Source organism: Trichechus manatus, unplaced genomic scaffold, assembly GCF_000243295.1.
Source record: "Trichechus manatus latirostris isolate Lorelei unplaced genomic scaffold, TriManLat1.0 scaffold00122, whole genome shotgun sequence".
In the NCBI taxonomy this organism is placed as follows: Eukaryota; Metazoa; Chordata; class Mammalia; order Sirenia; family Trichechidae; genus Trichechus; species Trichechus manatus.
In genome coordinates, this window is record NW_004444058.1 from 1,870,992 (window position 1) to 1,888,161 (window position 17,170).

The 17,170-nt window shown below is 44.0% G+C and overlaps 1 protein-coding gene across 1 annotated transcript in view; it reads left to right on the plus strand.

Moving 5' to 3' along the window:
- Positions 1-1,087: 1,087 nt before the first annotated feature.
- MMEL1 (membrane metalloendopeptidase like 1) overlaps positions 1,088-17,170 on the plus strand; it is a 41,456-nt gene continuing 25,373 nt past the window's right edge. Inside the window, exon 1 of the mRNA XM_004384318.1 lies at positions 1,088-1,244. Coding sequence (XP_004384375.1) covers positions 1,088-1,244 — 157 coding nt within the window. The remainder of the gene's footprint in view (positions 1,245-17,170) is intronic.

A 17,170-nucleotide genomic window follows, 5' to 3' on the forward strand; every position in this document is an offset into this window, starting at 1 on the left:
CTCTTCCCAGGTGCCCATTCAGTTTCTGGGACATGGCTCTGAGCACCAGCAAAGGACGAGCACACACATATATGCATGCACACACGCACATGCACGAACATGCACACTCACACATGCACACATGCACATGTATACGCATGCACACATACACACGTGCACATGTATACACACATACAGCCATGCAGGCACACAGGCACACATCGACTCTTACTCATATTCATATGTGTGCACATACACACACATACACGTGCATACGGGAGCCCAGGCAGACCCGGGAGCCCATGGCTGCCACACTGAGTCTGTTGTCCCTGTGCCCCCTCCCCCTCGCCCTTCCCACCGGCCCTCCCTGCAGGCTCCCTCTCCAGCCCCTGGTCCCTCACAGGCTCCTGTTGCTGCCAACCTCCTGGCTGGGTGGAGAAGGCAAACCCTCCGTAGTAATAAGGTGGGGGTGGTGGTGGTGATGGGGGTAACAGGAGCTGCAGGCCAGCCAGGCGCTGGCCGGAGTGGAGCCTCTAGAGGCTGCCAGCCCAGGAGCCCCTCCTGGCCTGTGTGGGTGCCCCTCATTCTCCCTACCTCCCTCCCTGGCTCCTGGGCTCCAGGCAGGAGAGATGGGCAGGAAGCCCAGGGGCCCGAGCTGCCTCCCAGATGGTGTCCCTGACCCAGCACCCAGACCTGCAGTTCCAGGACCCCTGCTCAAACCGAGCTGAGGAGCTTGGCCCACTGGATCTGGCGTGCAGACCCAACACTGAGAGCAGACTGGTCCCTGGTCTACCGCTGCCGGAAGGTGGGCTTGGAGAGAGGCTGATGGGGAGAAAGGACGGCCATGACCAGCAGGCCAGGCCTCCCCCCGCCCCAGGGTGCCCCCAGGCTCTCAGAGACTCCTGCCCAGGGTTAGTTTCTAAAGCCCCAAGCCCCAGACGCAAAGCCAGGTTGTTGCTGGGAAATGGAGACAGAGTCTGAGACCCAGAGGGGTCTGGTGTCTGGCCTCTAAGGCTCTATGCCACTTCCCCCTGGCCTGGGCAGGACATGCTGCCTGCCCTTGGCCTTGGGGTGCTCAGCTGTGCACTTTGCGTCTAGAGCCTCGGGGATGGGCAAGTCGGAGAGCCAGATGGAGATGGTGGAGAGAGCCAGCCCCGCAGGGCAGAAGGGCCGCGGCTTCCTGGTGGGGGGGCTGCTGCTGCTGCTGCTGCTCCTGGTGGCGGGAGCCCTGGTAGCCCTGGGCGTCCTCTACGCCAACAGCAGAGGTGAGTGGGGACCCCAGCCCCGCCCCCAGCACCCTGCTCTCGGCCGCTCCCCCCCACCTCAGCTTCCCTGAGCTGGCAGCGCAGACCCGAATGGGGGTATCTCAGGGTCATGCGCCTCCAGGACGAACCAGCCTTGCCAAACGCGGGAAGCCTGCGTGGCACAAGGGCGAGGGCGCGGCAAAGGCGAGTCTGCCGGCGCCGGAGCCCCAGGACGGTGCAGCTCCGGCGCTGCTGCGACTCCGGGGTAGGCGGGGGTAGGGAGGTGGGGGGGACACTGACCTGCGGGACCCGCGGCCCGGCCAGAAGGCAGGCGCTCCGGGCTGCGGTGGGATGGTGGCGCGGCTGTTCTCCTGGCTCAGCCAGCGGCTTGGCGGGCTGCAGAGCCGCCGCCGCGGCCGCCGCCGACTGGCCCGCCCCCGCCCCGCTCGCTCCCCGGCTCTGAGGGGCTGCAGTTCCCAGCTGACCGGCAGCCGGAGCCCGCACTCCGCGCGGTGCGGGCTGAGCTGGGCTCACCTGGTCCCACCGCCGCCACCGCCGCCGCCATCCTCCTCCTGGCCCGCCGAACACCTGGGCTGACGGCTTGCTCGGGGCTCTGAGCTAGGTGCCGCTGACTGCAAGATAGTGGCGGGCCCGTGGGGCCCCACTGAGAAGGTGCACAGGGCCGGGGTTGCTCCGGGCTGGCCACTACTAGCAGTTCCGTCTCCAGGACCCCTAGGCCGATGTGGGTGGGCCCAACTGCCTTGGGGACCCCTCTGGATTCTGTCACGACAAGAAGTGCCTACGTGCACACGCTCAGCTCCAAGCTGACCCAGGTCAACCCCAACTTACCCCCGCTGCCCGCGTGTGAGCCCTTGCCTGTGCATCTGGAACGGGAGCTGATAGCCAGTCGGCCCAGCTCGCCTGGAGTGCTCCTGCACTGCGCCTGCACGGGTCTGGCACACCGGACTGTCAGCACTGCCGCTTGATGCTAGACAGTTCTGACCTGGCAAGATCGGCTGTACTGCCCCCAGGGTCCCTTCTCAATTGTCTGGCCAGGCTGTCCCTGTGAAGCAGAAGCTGGCATTTGAGGTGCTCGGAGTCCTCGGGCATCAGTGACCCTTTGCATGTGTGCAGGCATCCCCAGCCAGGGGCGCAGGGGCTTCAGGAGGGATCACTGTGCGATGTGGCTGATGCTTAGTGCCGCCAGATTCTCTAGCCCCTCCAGGCCTCCTGCCATGGTGGTGGGCACTACCAACCTCATGACTGGGGGCCAGAAGGAAGGGGCACTTGCTACACAGAGAGCTCTGGTGACCTCAGACCCCAGCAGCCCTGGGGAGCCAAGTGCTTCCTGGGGATAGCACTGCCTCACCACCCCAATATGGGGTGCAAAGGGCCCCTTTACTCGCCTAGGGAGTGGCAAGAGGTAGGAGCCAGCCCTAGTAGGAGGGACCCACCCTGCCCAGTCTGCCTTCTCCTCCTCTTAGTCCGGGGATCTACCTGCCCCTTCCCCCGAGCACCCTCCAGTACTGAGTTCCTGGCGGCCTCCCTGGCCCCATCCAGGGCCGCCTACTTCTGCCCTTCCGCACTCAGGACCCCTGTGCCCCGTGCTTGTCTAGAGAATCAGTGAATGGATGGATGGAGGCCTGATGGTGCCTCAGGTCCCGGTTGAGCTCCATGCCTGTGTCCTGGCCCTGGGTTGGAAAGGATATCAGGGAGACGCAATGGGAAAGATGGCTCCCCTTTGTTAGTGGGGTGGGGCGAGGGTGTATTCCAAAACACAGCCCAATTCTGAAGCTGCTGTGCCCACCAGTCCATCAAGGATGATGTGGCCTCATCCTGGGAGGGGTTTTGGGACTGGGGACATAGCCTCATCCTGCAGCCCCCCAGGCCAGCAGCAGGATGTCCTGGGCTGAGGAGCTGGATTCTGGGCCTAGGGAGGATGACAGCCCTGCTAAGCTCCCCAGTGACGAGCCACAGGCCCTGCTCAGAAAGTCCCCTCCCCAGCTCTCGGTCCTGGTGGGCCCAGGGAGGCCTCCAAGGGCTGGAATAGGGGCTCCATGGCTTCCATCCATCCCTTCACCAATTCACTTGACAAGTATTCTCAGGCCTCCGTTTATGCTAGGGTGCAGAAGAGAACAAGAGCAGGCCAGGCCTGAGGAGCTAGTCATTGCGGGGTGGGGGGTGAGGGGTGGGGGCAGAGAAAGTACAGAAATAATCACAGTCGCTAAAGCTGGGTAGCATTGGCTAAATACCAGGGCTGGTCCAAGTCTGGTGCATGCACCAGCTCATTCAGCTTCACAGCCTTATGCAGCTCCTGCTTGATCCCGTTCTGCAGAGGAGGACCCTGAGGCAATCATACCTGGCGCTTTTCATTGGCCTTTACAGAGATCCAAATTTGGCTTAACTGGTCCTCTCTATTGTGTCTTTGGAGACCATGGGTGGAGCAAATGGTTAAAGTGCTGGGCTGGTAACGGAAAGGTTGTGGGTTCAAGTCTGTCCAGAAGCTCCTTGGAAGAAAGGCCAGGTGATTCCCTTTCAAAAAATCAGCCATTGAAAACCCTACGAAGCACCGTTCTACTCTGATACATGGCATCACTGTGAGTCCGAATGGACTCAACAGCAACTGGTGGTGGTGGAATGTATCTTTATTTCTATTCAATTAATTTCTGATGTTATCTTTAGCATTCTGTTCCTTCTATTTTTATATTTACTCCAAAGTAAATCTGTCTAACTTGTTAATCTACTTGCTTGGCTAGTTAATTTTCAGCTCTTCTTCCTAAAATAAGCATGAAAGCCTAAATATTTCCCTCCAGATACCATTTTAACTAAATGCCAAAGGTTTTATGTGCAGTGTTATCATTTATTTCTAAATATTTTCTCATTTCCACTATAATTTTCTCATTGACTCATCAGTTATTTAGAAATCGTTTTTTAGCTCCCAAATGCATGTTCTGTTTTATTTGAGTTACCTTATTGTGTTGGTTTCTAACTTAATTGCATTGTTGTCAGAAACCATGGTTTATGTGATATTGATTCTTTGATATTTGCTGAGGCTTGCTTTAAGGATACTTTACGATCACCTTTATAAATAATCCGTATGCGCTTGTGGAATATATTCACTCACTAATTGTTAAATGAATATAGATGGATAGAGAGATCCATTTGATTAATCACATTTTCTATATATTTTCTATTTTTGTATTTGCTTAATCTTTCAATTATTGAGAGATTGTGTTAAAACCTTGAACTAAAGAATTACTAATTTCTTCTTTTGTAGTTATGTCAAGTTTTCATTTATTCTCAAAAGACTACATTATTATGTGAAAAAATATTTAGAATTGGTATATCTTCATGGTGAACTAAACATTTTATAATTATATAGTGATCCTCTATCTTGATAATACTTTTTGCGTTAAATTCTATTTGGCCTGATATGAATATTAACTACTCATTAGTATTTGCTTGGTTTATTTTTTCCATTCTTTCTCTTTGAACTTTCTTGCGTCTTTAAATTTAGATGTGTCTACTGCAATCATGTATAGCTGTTTTGGTTTTTGTCTGACAATCTCTGTCTTTTAACTAGAGAATTTAGTCATTTACATTTATTATGCTTACTGAATATACATTTTTTCTATTGTGTTCTTGTGTGCTTTTTTTCTCTTTTCTTGCCCTCTTTTGGATTGAGCTGTTATTTTTTCATTTCATTTTCTCTCTACTAGCTTGGAAGTTTTACACTCTTTCTATCATTTCAATGGTTAGCTTAAGTTTTTTGTTTTAACTATTTATTATTTTCTAAGTTATGTTGTTGTCATTAGTTGCCATAGAGTCAACTCCAACTCATGGCGATCCCATGTGTGCAGAGTAAACCATAGGATTTTCAAGGCTGTGATCTTTCAGAAGCAGATCACCCAAGGCAGTGCTGGGTGGATTCAAACTGCCAACTTTTCAGCTAGTCATTGAGCACTTAACTGTTTGTGTCATCCAGGGATCAGCTAAACCTTATTTAGAAAACCAACAATTTTCACAAAAATTACTATGAGAAACACAGCCTTATCCCCTCATTCTTGCTTATCCTAAAATTCTTCTCCCCAGAAATCACAACCATTGTCTTATTGCAGAGGTCAGCAAACTATAGTCTATAAGCCAAATTTCCTGGTTTTATAAATAAAGTTTTATTGGAACATAGCCATACCCATTGATTTTGTATGGCTATTTTTGTGCTGCAACAGCAAAGTTGAATAGTCTAGACAGAGACTCTATGCAGCCCACAAAGCCTAAAATATTTACTATCTGGTTATTTACAGAAAAATTTTACCAACTCCTGGACTGCAGACTGTCTTCTCATGTGTCTAAACCTCATCTTTAAACTCTTTTCTCTTTTTCCTGTAGTTTTAGATCGTGAGGAGACATTATAAGGTTGTGGTTGACACCCAGGCAGCCTGGCTGGGCATCCCAGATCCCCCACATTCCAGCTGTGTGACTTTGAAAGGTCTCTGTGCCTCAGTTTTGTTATCTACCAAATGGAGATAATAGTAGTCCATACCTTAGACTCTTATTTGAGAGTTCAATAATTTAATACATCAATAACACCTTCAAAAATGTCTGTCGTGCTGTTCATGACCAATGTCATGTTTCATTACTGACTCCTTGAATGGAAGGAAGATTTAGCTCCATAAGCCAGCTGGGCCCCCACCTTTCCATTATAGGTATATCATACCTTTTGGTTAAATCTGTATTCATTATTTACAATACTTTTACTTTGTAAGTATTTTTCACAGCTGCACTATGAAGAATAGTGGGATTACATTTCCTTTCTTTGTCATTATTTGGTTTTCCCTATCATTAATAGTTGCCTTGTGTGTGGGGTTTCCTTTTTTTCCCGTCATTATTTTTTTTTACAAAGCCTGTCTTTACCGATGTCAGATATAAACCTCATGCTTGTAAAACATATTTTAGTGCATTGTAGATGGTCACAACATGTGGCTTGAGTATAAGGCAATGATAGGTTACAAACAGCACTTATTGTTAATCACTCTAGATGTAAGCCAATTCAAATGATTTTCCTAAATCTTTAAAATTATTTTCCTGGTCTCTCTGACCTTCTCTCCAGACACAACTTTTTAAAAAATGAGCAGCTTTTAATTTTGTACAAGCAGTTACAAATTTCTGTCTCTCTTGTGGAGAAAGTTACAAACTTCAATCAAACAAGAGTCCTTCCGGCAGTTTACAGACTGAAACACAGCACAGAGCTTGTTTATACTTTATTCTCTGTTGCTCACTGGCTGCATGATCCTTGAGAACTTACTTCACCTAGCCTCAGGTTTTGCTTTTTAAAAAAAGAGGATATTAGGCTAAATTTCTGAGATCCTATTCATCTATGAAATCCAACGAGTCTCTAAATCTGCCAAAGAGGATAATTCTTGCCCTACTTTACAATTATTAGGTAGCTGGTATGTGATAATATGGCTTGAGCTTACACAAATATAAAGTATAATCTTTCCAGAATTCCATGAATTCTTGAGTTGTATGAACCTGACCAACTCAAGTTTTTTGTTGTTGTTGTTGTTGTTTGTTTGTTTTTTTTTTTTTTTTTTTAAAGCCATTTCCAGTGCTCTTCATTTCTTGATCTAGACCCAAATTCCCATCGGGCATCATTTTCCTTCTTCATGAAGAAATTCCTTTAATGTTTCTTGTAATGCAGTTATGCTACAATGGATTATCTCAGCTTTTGTTTGCCTAAAAAAGTCTTTATTTCATCTTTGTTTTTGAAAAATATTTTCACTGGGTATAGAATTCTGGGCTGATGCAAGATTTTTCTCTCAATCACTCTATTGTCTTCTGGCTTGCATACTTTCTGATGAGAAGTCTGCTGTAATTCTTATCTTTGTTCCTCTATGTAATATGTCTTTTTTTGCACCTTTAAGATTTTCTCTTTATCTTTGATTTTTAGCAGGTTAGCTATGACATGTCTAGGGGTGGGGTGTGTGTGTGTGTGTGTGTGTGTGTGTTAGTATTTATACTGTTTGGTGTTCTCTGGAATTCTTGGCTTGTAATTTGTTGGCTTTCACTAATTTTGGAAAATCCTCAGCCATTGCATCTTCAAATATTTCTTCTAACCCTTTCTCTCTCTCTCTTCTATTTCTGGAACTCCAATTATATGTGTGTTAGATGGGTTGATATTATCCCACAGTATTTGGGTGCTCTGTTCAGTTTTTGTTCACTCTTTTACTCTTTGCAATTCAGTTTGGAGAGTTTGACCTAATTAGTTTTGAAGTTCACTGATTTGTTCCTCAGCTGAGACACCAGTGCTGAAGCAGCAGTCAAAGAAATGCTTCAAATCTAATAATGTGCTTTTTATTCTTGACGTTTCCATGTTACTCCTTTTTATAGTTTCTGTTTCTTTGCTGAAATTCCATCTGTTCATGCATGGTAACCATCTTTTCCATTAGATCATTTAACATATTAATCACAGTTATTTTAAAGTCCCTCTCTGATAGTGCCAATATCTGGGCTATCCTTGAATTTAGTTCTATTGATTACTTTTTCTCTTGACGATAAATTGATTTTCTTGCTTTTTTTTCCCGTGTCTCATAATTCTTATTGAATGTTGGACATCATGTGTAGAAGAGTAGAGACTAAGGTAAATAGTATCTGTACCCAGAACTATGCACACCTCTTCTTCTGTGACTAGTGTGAGGATTTGAATTAATCTCATCAGGAGTTAGTTGATTTGGGGTTTCATAGTTGCCATTGTTACCTAAGTGCACCACACATTTCAAATTCCTCCAGCAATGGGATACTGTGCTTAGAGAAGTGGAGCCTAGGGTGCCAGAGGGTTTTTCTCACTGTTCCTGCTCCACCCTCAGCTTTTAGTAGCCCCTGATGCCTGTGATACTGAGGGGTTTTCTCTTTATGCTTTTGTTCCTCCACAAGTGGTAGATTGCTGTTGCTTATTGGTACTAGGCTCCTGCTGGGGGCAGGAGTGATCTCTCTTGCCCTGACCCAGTTTCAGTCTTAAGCAGGCTTGGTGCATCTGGGCCTCAGGGGTAGATGTCTCTCAGCATTCATGCCCCTATCCCCTCACAGCCGAAGTTTGCCTTGTATCTGAGGTTAGCCTTGGACAGAAGATAATTCCCTGCCCCTCCTCTAGTGATAGGAGGCCTCTGATGTCAGTCTAGGATGCTAGGTCCATGACAGCTTCCTGTTGCTTCCACACAGAGAATTTTAGTTTCTAACCTTCTTCTAGAAGCAACAGATTTTTGCCTGGCCCTGGGGGTGACAAGGTTTGCTGCCCTTATCCCAGTGGCTTAAAGCTTTTGGTTTTTGCAAGAGAAGCATTCAGGCAAGCAGGAGGGTCTTTGTGCCTGAGCTTCAGCAAAAGTGGATCACGTCCTGCATGCCTGGGCCGCTGAGGGACACTCTCCCTGGTCTCCTAACCTTCCCCCAATCTTTCTCATAGGTACCTGGTGAAGGCCTTGTGAAAAAGAACTGGTGAGTTAGCGAGAAATCGCCTTTTGTTGGGGCCTCCAGCTATTCCTAAAAAACATGCTAGCCAACACTTGGCCTTTAAGAATTTGTTAAAGTTTTGGCTGATTTCTTTTTAGCCCCTTTTATAGTGGCCAGTTCTTACTCGCAGTCTATCGAAGGTGAAACATTTCATGTGTCTCATCTTTCCTTGGATGGGCTCATCACTCTGTAGTTCACTTTTCTTGGTTGTCTTGTGACCTCAGCTCTTGAATGGTCTCAAGAAAAGTTATTTTTGTAGATTATTTGGTTTTTCTTGTCATTAGGATGAGAATGATATTCTATCTTGGCTTTTGGTGTTCTAAGCAGAAGTTGAATTCCTAATCAAAACCAAACCCGTTGCAATCAAATCAGTTCTGACTCCTAGTGACCCTATAGGACAGAGCAGAACTGCCCCATAGGGTTTCCAAGGCTGTAATCTTTATGAAAGCAGACTGCCACATCTTTCTCCCACAGAACGGCTGGTGGATTCAAACTCTCAACTTTCAGTTAACAGCTGAGCTTAACCACTAAGCTACCAGGGCTCCTCAGAAGTGGAATTACTCCACCTTAAATTTTTACATGCATATGTAACTTAATAAAGTATTAAGTTAATTAATATTTCCACCCTTCTTCCAAACAATACAAGGACTTTAGAGCAGTTTAAGGAGCCCTAGTGGCACAATGGGTAAGCGCTTGACTGCTAACCAAAAGGTTGGAGGTTCAAACCCACCCAGCAGCTCTGCAGGAGAAAGACCTGGTGATCTGCTCCTGTAAAAATCATAGCCTAGAAAACCCTATGGGGCAGTTCTACTCTGTCACATGGGGTCACTATGAGTCGAAAATTGACTTGACAGCATCTAACAACAGCAGAGCAGTTTAATTCTTCTCACCTCTCCCCGAACACAACCAACTTACATGTTATTGCTGTTAAGTATTTGGTTTCTAATTTTTTTTACCCATTACAAGTAGGCATCATTATTAGTCAATACAGTCCATGTTAATTTATATTTTCCATGTGCCTATCAATTCCTTTTCTCATCATTCTTCTTACATCTCAGGCCTTCCTGCTGAAACAATTTTCTTCTTTCTAAAGTACATACTTTAGAGCCTCTCTATTCAAAGTATGGTCTAGGGACCAGCAGTATCACCATCACCTGGAAGCTTGTTAGAACCAGGCATTCAGGGCCTACCCCAGGTCTACTGAATCAGAATCTTCATTTAGATCCCCAGGAGATTCATATGCATGTTAAGATTTGAGAAGTGCTACTTTAGGGCAAGGACCCCTGGTGGCACAGTGGTTAAAGTGCTCGGCTGCTAACCGAAAGGGCTGCAGTTCGAACCCACCATCTGCTCCGCGGGAGAAAGATATGGCTGTCTGCTTCTGTAAAGATTCACAGCCTTGGAAACCCTATGGGCAGTTCTACTCTGCCCTATAAGGTCACTATGAGTTGGAACTGACTCCACAGCAATGGAGGATTTACTTTAAGGCAATGTTTACTAAATTCGTCTGATAATAAGAATAACCTGGGGCAATTGTTAAGAATCTAGACCTTGCGACACTATCAAAGCCCCTGGGTAGTGCAAAGTGTTTGCTCTTGACTACTAGCCAAAAGGTTGGTGGCTCAAACCCTCCCAGCGGCACCATGGAAGAAAGTTCTGGTGATAAGCTTCTGTAAAGATTATAGACCAGAAAACCCTACGGATCTCAGTTCTACTCTGTCATACATTGGATCACCGTGAGTTAGAACTGACTTGAAGGCAACAGGTTTGGGTTTTTTGTTTCTTTTTTCCTTTTTTTTTTTTTTTGGTGGGGGATGGAGGACACAACCTGGGTGGGACCCAGGAATATACAGAGTAAGCCCTCAGAATCTGTCTATAGCAAACAGATTATGTTTACTTTCTTGTGATAAGGCAAGTTTTGGAAGCACTGCTTTAAAACAATCTTTCAGCAGTAAATTCTGAGTTTTAGCTTTTCTGAAAATAACTTTATTTAACACTCATTCTTGAGTGATAATTTAGCTGGTTAAATATCTGGACTTAGTTATTTTCTCTCAATATGCTGAAGATTTAGCTCCATTGTCTTCCGATTTCTATTGGTGCTATTCATAAATCCGGCATCAATCTAACTGTCATTCTTTCGGTAGGTGAACAACATTTTCTCTCTGAATCATTTTCTCTGCATTTTTCCTATGAAATGTTTCGCTATGAAATTCTTTTTATTGATTCTAATTTGGATTTGTTGTATTTCCTGAATCTGAATATTAATAACTTTTATCAATTTTAGGCGATTTTAGTCATTTTTTTAGTTTTGTGTCTCTTACATTCTCTGTATTCTCTTCTTTTAAAATTCTGATTACATATATGCTCATTTTTTCTCACTCTATTCTCCACGTCTTTCAACTTTTCTTTAATATTTTCCATCTCTCTGTCTTACATTCTGGGTAAATTCTTTAGAACTACATTCCGATTCACTAAATCCCTCTTCAACTTTGTTATATCTACTTTTTAACCCATCCATTTTATGTCAAAACAACATGTCTTATTATTTCTAGAATCTCCCGTTTTTTTCTCAAATTGATTCTTTTTAATGTCCTTTGCTCTTGTTTTCAGTTCTTTTTTTTTTTTCAAACATTTAGAAATTATGGTATTTTATGTATCAGCTATTCTGCCTAACAAACCACCCCAAAACTCAATTGCTTAAAACAACTATCATTATGACATACATCCATAGGTTGACAAGGGGTCAGCTGATCTAGGCTGAGCTCAGCCAGAGCAGCACTGTTCTACATGAGTTGCATTCTCCTTCTAGGATCAGCAAAGCAACCCTGGGTACATTCTTCTCCTGGAAATGGCAGAAGTGCAAGAAACCTAAACCAAGCCAGTTGCCATCAAGTCCATTATGACTCATGGCAACACCATGTGCATCACAGTAGAACTGTGTTCTATAGGGCTTTCAGTGGCTGATTTTTCAAAAGTAGATCACCAGGCCTTTCTTCTGAGGTGTCTCTGGGTGGACTTAAACCACCAGCCTTTCAGTTAGCAATGAAGCACTTAACCATTGCACCACCCAGGAACTAACAGAAGCACAAGAGGGCAAGTGAAAGCACACAGACCTCTAAGGGGCCTAGGCTCAGAACAAGAACACTGTCATTTCCACCTCTTTCTGTTGGCCACAGCAAGCCCCATGGGCAAACTCAAAGTTAAGATATGGGGAAAATATTTAGTGTCCCTTTAGTGGGAGGAAGTACAATGTCACATGACAGAAGCCTATACACAGAGTCGAGATTTAGGGCCAATGATGCCATCTTCCACACATTCTGGATCAGTTAATAACAAAATATGAAATCCTTGGGGATCTAGCTTTGCTATTTATTGTTTCTCACTCTTGGAAATTTGTCTTTTCACAAACATAAACCCAGGTTAAAATTGGCTCTATCTGTAGGTATCCTGTGTTGCTTGGGCTGAGAAAGTTTTCCTCCAGAGAATACGCATGTTTGTTTCCATCAAGCACCTTGGGATGCTACCAGATTGAGACTGCCTTAAATTAATTTCTCAGCTTTGGGTTTCCTTGACCACACAGTCATGTAAACTTATACCCCACACGTGCTTGACAACCAGCCTCTGAGTATGCATTCTCATGAGAGGCTTGTTTTCTTCCACCCAACCAAGCAACTAAGTTCTTTGAATGTCTTTTTCCTTTTTCTCTCCTTTGTTTCTTTATTTTTTCTTTCTTTCTTTCTCTTTCTTTTTGAGAGAGAGAGGAAACAAATGTATTCAAATCAAGACCAACCTTCAGGAAAGCAAAACTTTAAGAATAAATGTCAGAATTCCTTTTTAAAGAGTAAGAAGTCTACGTGAAAATAAGTAACATATTACAAAAGTTATTCAAGTTAATATAAAAGAGCAAAGAGAAGATAACATGTCAACTGGATATTTAAAGAAAGTTATTCCCTTCTGGAACTATGAAAGAAAAAGAACATGTATTTAAAGAAAAAATATCCCTGGGTGGAGTCTGTTTACCGTGTTTCCCGTTAATCATATGTTAGCATTAGAGTAAGTCAAACTTCATTTCTAACCATTTGTGTCAAAAGGATCTTGCTGTTTGGCTTTTTACCTTGATCAGAAGAATGAGGATTTTGAATGAAAATGTGGGAACTAGAAGTCCAAACCCAGCCCCTTGCTGATTATGTGACCTTGGGTATATCACCCCACCTTCCTGTCAGTTTTCTCATCAGAAAAACGGCGATAGTGAACCTCATAGGCTTCTTATGATAATTAAATAAGATCATGTAAGTCAAAGGGCATTATGGGAAAAGCAAGACTATCCCATCTAATTCAGTATTAGAAATGTTGCCCAAGATCCCACTGTATCCTGAGGCAACTCCTGAGCTGCAGCATCTGATAGATTTACCTCAGTAATGTCCTCCAAAGGAGCCCCGGTGGCACAAGGGTTAAGTGCTTGCCTGCTAACAGAACGTCTGATGGTTCAAATCCACCCAGCAGCTCTACAAGGGAAAGATCTAATGATCTGTTTCCATAAAGATTACAGCCAAGAAAACCCTATGGAGCAGTTCTACTATGTCACATGGGGTGCTATTAGTTGGAATCAACTCGACAGCACCCAAAAACAATGTCCCCCAACAAGAAGCTTATGGCAACCAGTGTTGGGAATGCTGTTGTTAAAACAGAAGAGAGGAGGGAGCATGAAGGAGGCGTTATCATACGTTTTCAGTTTCGGTAGTTTGTTCTGGATATGTCTGACTAAACTGGAAACAAATTACTCAGCGGGATTGTTTGGGTATCCCATAACGCTGTTGTTCACTGTATTTACCCTTTCTGGTGCTCGTCATTTCTTCCCACCATCAGGCTTTAGCTGGCATCATGGATTGAACTGTGTCCCCCAAAAATGTGTGTCAACTTGGCTAGGCCATGATTCCCAGTATTGTGTGACTGTCCACCACTTTGTCATCTGATACGATTTTCCTATGTGTTGTAAATCCTACCTCTATGATGTTAATAAAGTGGGATTAGTAGCAGTTATGTTAATGAGGCAGGACTCAATCTACAAGATTAGATTGTGTCTTACATCAATCTTTTTTGAGATATAAAAGAGAGAAGCGAGCAGAGAGACAGGGGGACCTCATACCACCAAGAAAATAGTGCCAGGAGCAGAGCCTATCCTTTGGACAGGGGGTCCCTACACTGAGAAGCTCCTAGACCAGGGGAAGATTTATGACAAGGACCTTCCACCAGAGCCGACAGAAACAGAAAGCCTTCCCCTAGAGCAGGCACCCTGAATTCGAACTTCTAGCCTCCTAAACTGTGAGAGAACAAACTCCTATTTGTTAGAGCCATCCACTTGTGATATTTCCATTATAGCAGCACTGGATAACTAAGACAGCTGGTTTCATTTTCTTTCTGCCTAAAGATATTTCTTTAGCATTTACTGTAGTGCAGGTGTGCTGGAGACATTCTCTCAGCTTCGTCTGAAATGTCTTTATTTCGCTTTAATTTTTGAAATATATTTTTGCTGGGTATATAATTCTAAGCTGATAGGGTTTTGTTGTTGTTAGGTGCCGTCAAGTCAGTTCCAACTCATAGCGACCCTATGCACAGCAGAATGAAACACTGCCCGGTCCTGCACCATCTTCACAGTCCTTGTTATGCTTGAGCGCATTGTTGCAGCCACTGTGTCAATCCATCTTGTTGAAGGTCTTCCTCTTTTTTGCCAACCCTCTACTTTACCAAGTATGATGTCCTTCTCCAGGGACTGATCCCTCTTGACGCCACATCCGAAGTATGTAAGATGAGGTATCGCCATCCTTGCTTCTAAGGAGCATTCTGGCTGTACTTCTTCCAGGACAGATTTGTCCATTCTTCTGGCAGTCCATGGTATATTCAGTATTCTTTGCCAACACCATAATTCAAAGGCATCAATTCTTCTTCAGTCTTCCTTATTCATTGCCCAGCTTTCACATGCATATGGGGCGATTGAAAACACCATGGCTTAGGTCAGGTGCACCTTAGTCTTTAAGGTGACATCTTTGCTTTCTAACACTTTAAAGAGTTCTCTTGCAGCAGATTTGCTCCATGCAATGCATCATTTGATTTCTTGACTGCTGCTTCTATTGGGGTTGATTGTGGATCCAAGTAAAATTTAAGTCCTTGACAACTTCAATCTTTTCTCCATTTATCATGATGTTGCTTATTGGTCCAGTTGTGAGGATTTTTGTTTTCTTTATGTTGAGGTGTAACCCATACTGAAGGCTGTGGTCTTTGATCTTCATCAGTAAGTGCTTCCAGTCCTCTTCACTTTCAGCAAGCAAGATTGTGTTATCAGCATATCACAGGTTGTTAAAGAGTCTTCCTTCAATCCTGATACCTTGTTCTTCTTCATATATGGATTATTTGCTCAGCATACAGATTGAATAAGTATGGTAAAAGGATACAACCCTGACGCACACCTTTCCTGACTTTAAACCATGCAGTATCCCCTTGTTCTATTCAAACGACTGCCTCTTGATCTATGTACAGGTTCCTCATGAGCACAATTGAGTGTTCTGAAATTCTTATTCTTCAAAATGTTATCCATAATTTGTTATGATCAGTTTCAGATTTACATAATTATTGCAAAGATAGTACAGAGAGTTCCCATATATCCCACATCCAGTGTCCACTATTACTAAAATTTTACGTTAGTATGGTACATTTTTCACAATTAATGAACCAATATTGAAACATAGCTATTAACTAAAGTCCCTGCTTTTTCATATTTCCTCAGTTTTTTCCCATATGTCCTTTATCTATTCCAGGATTCCACCCAGGATGTCTCATTACATTTAGTATCCATGTCTCCTTAGCCTCCTCTTAGTTGTGATAGTTTCTCTGACTTTCATTGTTTTTTTATGATTTTGACAGTTTTGATGATTACTGTTGAGCTATTTTATAGAATGTCCCTCAGTTGGGATCATTCTAGCTTCCTCCCCTTGCTTATCTGCAACCTCCCACTCTAACAGTGATAAACCTGGCTCTCATCTTTGCTATCTATTTACTTATTTGTTCAACTCCAATATATGTGTATGTTGTTGTTGTTAGGTGCCGTTGAGTCGGTTCCAACTCATGGTGACCCTGTGTACAACAGAACTAAACACTGCCCAGTCCTGCACCATCCTCATGATCATTGCTATATTTGAGCCCACTGTTGCAGCCACTGTGTCAATCCATCTCATTGAGGGTTTTCCTCTGCCCCACTGACCCGCCACTCCACCAAGCATGATGTCCCTCTCCAGGGATTGGTCCCTCCTAATAACATGTCCAAAGTACATAAGACGAAGTCTCACCATCCTTGCTTCTAAGGAGCATTCTGGCTGTACTTCTTCCAAAACAGATTTGTTCGTTCTTCTGGCAGTCCATGGTATATTCAACATTCTTCGCCAACACCATAATTCAAAGGCATCAATTCTTCTTTGGTCTTCCTTATTCATTGTCCAGATTTTGCGTGCATATAAGGCTATCGAAAATATCATGGCGTGGGTCAGGCACACCTTAGTCCTCACACTAGTCCTCAAAGTGACATCTTTGCTTTTTAACATTTGAAAGGGGTCTTTTGGAGAAGATTTACCCAATGCAATATGTTGTTTGATTTCTTGACTGCTGCTTCCATAGGCGTTGATTGTACAGATGTATAAACCACAAAACCAAACCTGCTGCCATCAAATAGATTCCAACTCATTGCAACCCTGTAAGACAGAATAGGACTGCCTCATAGGGTTTCCAAAGAGCAGCTGGTGGATTCGAACTGCCGACCTTTTGGTTAGCAGCTGAGTTATCAACCACTGCACCACCAAGGTTTCTATACATGTATAGTGACTTCATAATTGTGAACCCATACCCCCTTGGGGAACAACTTTATCATCTAGGATATAGCACTTATGTACAGTTCTTTTTGCCTTTACTCTTACAGACTCCACTTATTCCAAAGTTACCTAGGTCAGCACCTCATTCCCTACCTCTTTCAGTGAGATTGTTTCGCACATTTGCAATACACTTTTATTCTCATTCTGCATTCCATGTTGGGATCCCCTGACCTTCTAAATGATGTTTTTAATTTGCATACATCAAAGTTTGCACTGTAAAGTTCTACAGCTTTTGACAAATGCTTCATGTCTTATGTTCACCATTACTGTATCATACAGAATAGTTTAACCACCCCAAAAAAAAAATAATAATCCTTTGTGGTTCACCTATTCAACACTCCCCCAGAGCCCCTGTCAACCCCTGTTTACCATCTCTATAGTTTTTCCTTTTCCAAAATGTCATATAGTTGGAATTATACAGTATATATCTTTTTTAGACTGGCTTCTTTCACTTAGCCATATGCATTTAAGATTCATCCATGTCTTTTCATGACTAGGTATCTCATTTGTTTTACTGCTGAATAA